This window comes from Bison bison, unplaced genomic scaffold (assembly GCF_000754665.1).
Source record: "Bison bison bison isolate TAMUID 2011002044 unplaced genomic scaffold, Bison_UMD1.0 scf7180017864124, whole genome shotgun sequence".
Classification (NCBI taxonomy): domain Eukaryota; kingdom Metazoa; phylum Chordata; class Mammalia; order Artiodactyla; family Bovidae; genus Bison; species Bison bison.
Genome location: NW_011494696.1, coordinates 777,748 through 782,733, shown reverse-complemented (window position 1 = coordinate 782,733; position 4,986 = coordinate 777,748). Strand labels below are relative to the sequence as shown.

Genomic DNA, 4,986 nt, shown 5'->3' with positions numbered 1-4,986 from the left:
CAGGTGACATGAAACCCCATAAATCACAAAGTCAAAGCCTGCAGGGATGTGGAAGAATCATTCTGGCAAATGGCTTGTAGATTATTTTTTAATTTGTTGTCCAATTAAAGAGACAACAGAACGATGGGCATCCTGGTGGTCCAAGTCCTATTTGGCGCTCCCTCCCCTTGATTCTCCCCACTACAGACACAGGAAGGCGGCTATGTTTGTTGTTTTCTTTTTTTAATGAAACTAGAGCGCTGCTTACAAAAACCTGCCTGAGCCCTTGGCCCAGCCCCTTCACAGTTCCCTTGGCTCAGCCTCTCCCCAACTCACAGGAACTGGAACACGGTAGGTGTGGAACAGCCATCAACTCCATCAACTCCTCGAAGAGAGGCCCTGGGGCTGACCCTGAGCCCTCAGAGGGTGACGGATGAGGGTGGTCCATGCCACTGCGGCTCTCAGGCCACCACCGGGACCAGAGTGAAATGATGCGAATGTCCCACCCCATATACCCCCCACCCCCAGTAGTCTCTTCTCCCCTGCCCCCCACCCCCACCCCAATGCTATCCCACTACTGAGACGAGGCCCCACTCCGGTCTGGTGAGCTGCCGCCTACAGGCTGTAGAATTTGAGGCTCCGGTCCATTCCCGTGGAAGCAATGAACTTGGCGTGGTGTCCGAAGGCCACCCCTGTGGTCAGGCCACTGTGCTCTGTGGAGAGATAAGACAACAGTGAGGAGGCTTTTCTTCCTTGGGGTCTCAGCATCGACCCCTGATGACGTGCTCCTCACCCATCCCTGTGACCTGGAAACCTCCCATGGCCTGTTAACCCCTAACACCAGAGCTCTAGGGTGACTGACATGGCACTGAGCTCCAGAGCCTCCCTGGGGCTGGCCCGCAGCAGGCACTGTGTGTGGCTGGGCTGAGTGAACACAGGAACACCAGTCCCCGCCACCTAAGCTTTCAGGGGGCAGCTACAAATCGGCTCTGCTCAGCTCAGTCCAAGTCTGAGAACTGACAGGAAGCTGGACTTGTTGGTATTTAGTTCTGAGTCCCTGTGTGTAACTGGAACAGCCTTATCAGCTTGTCCTAGCTCACACAGAAAGCTGGGCTCCTGGCACAGGGCAGGGCTGGGTCAGGGGCAGAAGACGCCAGGCAACCCTCCTCGCTGGGCTCAGATAGTTCATGGACATGATCATAGCCGGCCCACCACCTCCCCATTCTAAAGCTGCCCTATGCTTCCAGCCCACCACTCCACAGACTGCTCCAAATCAAGGCACCGGGGCCCAGGGAAGGTGAAAACCCATGGGCCACACCAGCAGGCCTGGCCACTTCTGGGACACACAGTGAGTAGAATCTGGGGTGGGAGAAGGTGCTTGTGCCCCGCCCACCACCTGCTAATGAGAACAAGAAAACTTCATTAACAAAGATGGCAGCAGCTGCCATTCCTTCAGTTCCTGAAAGTGAAAGAGGCACCCTGTCCCCATGCAGGCCACCTCCAGGGCACCAGCTGGCACAATATGCAAAGCAGTGTCAATATGCCCATTTAAAGATAAAGTAACTACAGCTCCAAAAGGGAAAGTCATGTACCAGAGGCCACACTACTATTAGGAGGTGCCAACTTTGTTGAGGTGGTATTTGCGTGTAACGGACGCGCATTCTCCTGTATACTTTAAGTCATCTCTAAATAACTTGTAATTCCTAACACAACACAAATTCTATGCAAATAGTTTTAAATATAATGTAAATGCTACATGAATAGTTGCCAGTGTGCAGGCAATTAAGAGTTTTGCTTTTTGGAACTTTCTGGATATTTTCCCCCCACAAATGTTTTTGATCCACAGTTGGTTGAGTCTGTGGAGAATCAACTGTACTATTATTCTCCAGAGAAGTTAAGTAGCTCGCCCAGTGTCACAAAGCTTCGAGTGGCAGAGCTAGCATTTAAAGTCAGGCAGTCTGACTCCTGAGTTCCTTGTCTTAGCCACTAAACTCTACTGTTTCAGAGCAATTAAAAGCAGCTTTGGCAAATGCATGCCTGCCACTAGAAACCCCTAACCCAGTGAAACTTTCCCCACTTTTTTCTGGGCCAGAGCACCCAGAGACCTCAGGATCTTGAGGCAAGCCTCTACCTGTAAAGTGAAGAATCTCCGTCCACTGTTTACAGATGTAGATCTGGACATCGGTGCCGCCAAGAGCCAGGTAAGTACCGCTCTGGTCAAAGATCAGTGACTTCACCTGCCAAAATCAGGAAAGAAGTCACATGAAAGGAAGCAGAAACTATGGGCAATTTGGGAACAACAGAGGCAGTTTAGAGTAATTCATCAACAAAGGAGGAGGAGGGGTGACAGAGAAAGAGGTGTACCTCAAAGTTGTTATCCAGTTGCAACGTCTTAAAGTTCTTAAGTTTGCGCAGATCCCAGAGTTTAACAGAGGAGTCATCGGCCGCTGTAGCCAAGTAGTAGCCGTTCTCCGAGAAGGCAATGCTGGTGATGGGGCCCGAGTGGCCAGGGAAGTTGGCCACATTGGTGCGCTCCTGCGGTTGGGGAGCAGGGAGTAAAATGTCACCCACCGGTCGTGAGGGAGAAAATGGAGCTCAGACAACTCCACTCCTGAGATGTCCTCCACCCTCAGGGAGGACAACCAGCAGGAAGAGCAAGGGTGGACGCCTAGCCTGGGGCTCCCAGACCACACCTACTGTGTCACACACACAGCCCCTGGGACACCCCTGAGGCCAGGTGCCATAACCACTTCATCACACCACACAGGGACAAGAGCTCCAACCCTGGGCTGCAGACGGGGACGGCCATGTCCTACCTTCAAGTCCCAGATCTTGATCTGAGAGTCCATGGTTCCTGTCCCGAAAATGAGTCCATCAGGGTGGAACTGCGCACAGGTGAGAGCTGTTGGGGGGAGACAGACGGACGGTCAGAGCCCACCCTCAGGATATTAAGTACAGCAAAGGTAGGCTCCTCACTCTTCCTCCTGCTCCCTGGGCCAGCACTATGCCCGGCACTCAGCAAGCTCTTGGCAGCATGTACTTTTTAGAACAAATGAGCAATAGCTAAATAAAACATTATACAGCGAATGAAGAGCCCAACACTTAGGAGACAACTTACAGCATCCAGAGGTCTCATCGGTCACCTTGGTGAGCACACGTCCTGTCTGGATGTCAGAAAAGGCCCAGTACTGAAAAAACAGACAACAGAGCCGGTAAGACAGTAGGTCCCCAGGTTCTGATGGCCCCTCAGGAAGGCAGGGACCCTGGTCGGGCAGACCTAGGCAAGGCCATCCCCTCTCTGTAGAGAGGAAATACTCTCTCCAGGTTCTGGGGACCCGGCTGGGTAAGATGTTTCCTCCTCCCAGGATGCCTGAGTTTGGGGACCTCTTTAGGGCCTGGCTGGGACAATACCTGGTCATCAGAGGAGCTCAGGAGATAGTCACCAGTGGCGTGGAGGCTGAGGCCTGTCACAGCGCTCTCGTGGGCACGAACAACCTGTACGCAAGAGGCGTTCGGAACCGACCAAATCCTGATAGTAGCATCAGGGGAGGCAGAAAACACCAGCTCCTAAAAGGAGAGCCAAGAGGCAGATTATCAGAGACAGAAGAGATGGACCACAATCATCTTGCAAAAGGGGACTAGGGACGGCCACAGCTCTGCCAGGCCTGGAACCTTCCATCCATCCATCAACGCCTGAGTGGGCCAAAGGGTAAACGCTATCAGGATGGGAAATTAAACAGCATTTGGCCAAGTGGAGGAGGCCCTGCCATCTAGTGGTAAAAAAGATTAGTGAACTAGAGGGAAACCATCCATCCCTTTCCCAGGACCAGAGAGATATACACCTAGAGCAATTCAGGAACTGAATGTTTAATCCCATTTTATTTAAATAGCCTCATGTAGTCAATGGCTCCTTAGGACAGAAAGTCTGAGCAGTAGCAGGCCTGGAAGGGTTGTGAAGGCATGTCCTAAGCATCCCACACTTAAGAATTCAGGGGCAAGTTAATTCTCAGAAAAACTGGTAACAGGGAGAACTCACATAGTGTCACCAACCTATTATTTTGGTTAGTTAGGATGTTAAAACTCGTAAGGTAAAACTACCATCTTCCATCAGCACAACTGCGTAAGAGAAATAACACACTAACACGCTCAGCATCAAGTTTCCATCCCCCGGCCTGGAAGACTGTGGGAAATCTGGACCTATCCCTCCCCCTCAGACACATGGGGCAGAATTTTGTTGAACTTTGTGCTCTGCAGTTCGTATTTTAAAATAGTGTAGAGATTCTTCCTTCCCTAACATAAAACTTTTCAATATGCTTTTCAAACTATATATTTCCTTTCTTCCCTGGTTTGAAGACCACTGTTTCAGGAATTCTGACAGAATAGTGGGCAATCCCATGACCCCAAATCTGGCCCTGAACCGCCAGTGCTGAAGAGCTGGCACTCTCAGGCCCGTGTCACTTCACCAAGAAGGCAACGGGGGTGGGGGCCTGGTTCTGGGACCTCACAGCATGGGAACAGGGCTCAGAAATGAGGGCTGAGGGTGCTAGGGGAGCGCTTACCTGGGACGGGTGAAAGACCACGCTGGTGACCTTCTTGGTATGGCCTTTGAGGGTGGCCAAAATCTGCTCAGAACTCTTGTCGAAGACGACGACATTCTTATCCGCCCCACCTGGAGGGGACCAAAATGAGATCCAAAAATGAGTCAGGCTCCCAGGCCCCTCTGCCAAAGGTTCTTTTGTCCCCAGATCCAGAGAGGACAGGAGTGGGCACCCTCCTTGCTGTCCTTCTCCTACCCTTCCCCCACCCCCTTCTCGGCTTGCTGGGCTGGGCCCACTCTTACCAGTGAGGATCTTGTTGGTGTCGGAGGGGCAGAGGTCCAGGGCGAGGATCCCGGGAATGCTAGCACTGTGCAGCCCCTATGCAGAAAAAGTCACATCAAACCCAGTCACGGCTGAATCAAAGCAGGCCACAAAGCCACTCAACGGCTCCAGCCCCGGCCCTGGCCCC

At 52.2% G+C, this 4,986-nt stretch overlaps 1 protein-coding gene across 1 annotated transcript in view; it reads right to left on the bottom strand.

The window, feature by feature from the left end:
• Positions 1 to 203: 203 nt before the first annotated feature.
• Positions 204 to 4,986, bottom strand: part of PRPF19 (pre-mRNA processing factor 19) — a 9,830-nt gene continuing 5,047 nt past the window's right edge. The window contains exons 9-16 of the mRNA XM_010839634.1: positions 4,820 to 4,895; positions 4,539 to 4,648; positions 3,391 to 3,546; positions 3,098 to 3,167; positions 2,796 to 2,881; positions 2,344 to 2,514; positions 2,111 to 2,216; positions 204 to 692 (exon numbers count right to left, since the gene is read on the bottom strand). Of these exons, the coding sequence (XP_010837936.1) occupies positions 595 to 692; positions 2,111 to 2,216; positions 2,344 to 2,514; positions 2,796 to 2,881; positions 3,098 to 3,167; positions 3,391 to 3,546; positions 4,539 to 4,648; positions 4,820 to 4,895 (873 nt within the window). The 3' untranslated portion in view covers positions 204 to 594. The remainder of the gene's footprint in view (positions 693 to 2,110; positions 2,217 to 2,343; positions 2,515 to 2,795; positions 2,882 to 3,097; positions 3,168 to 3,390; positions 3,547 to 4,538; positions 4,649 to 4,819; positions 4,896 to 4,986) is intronic.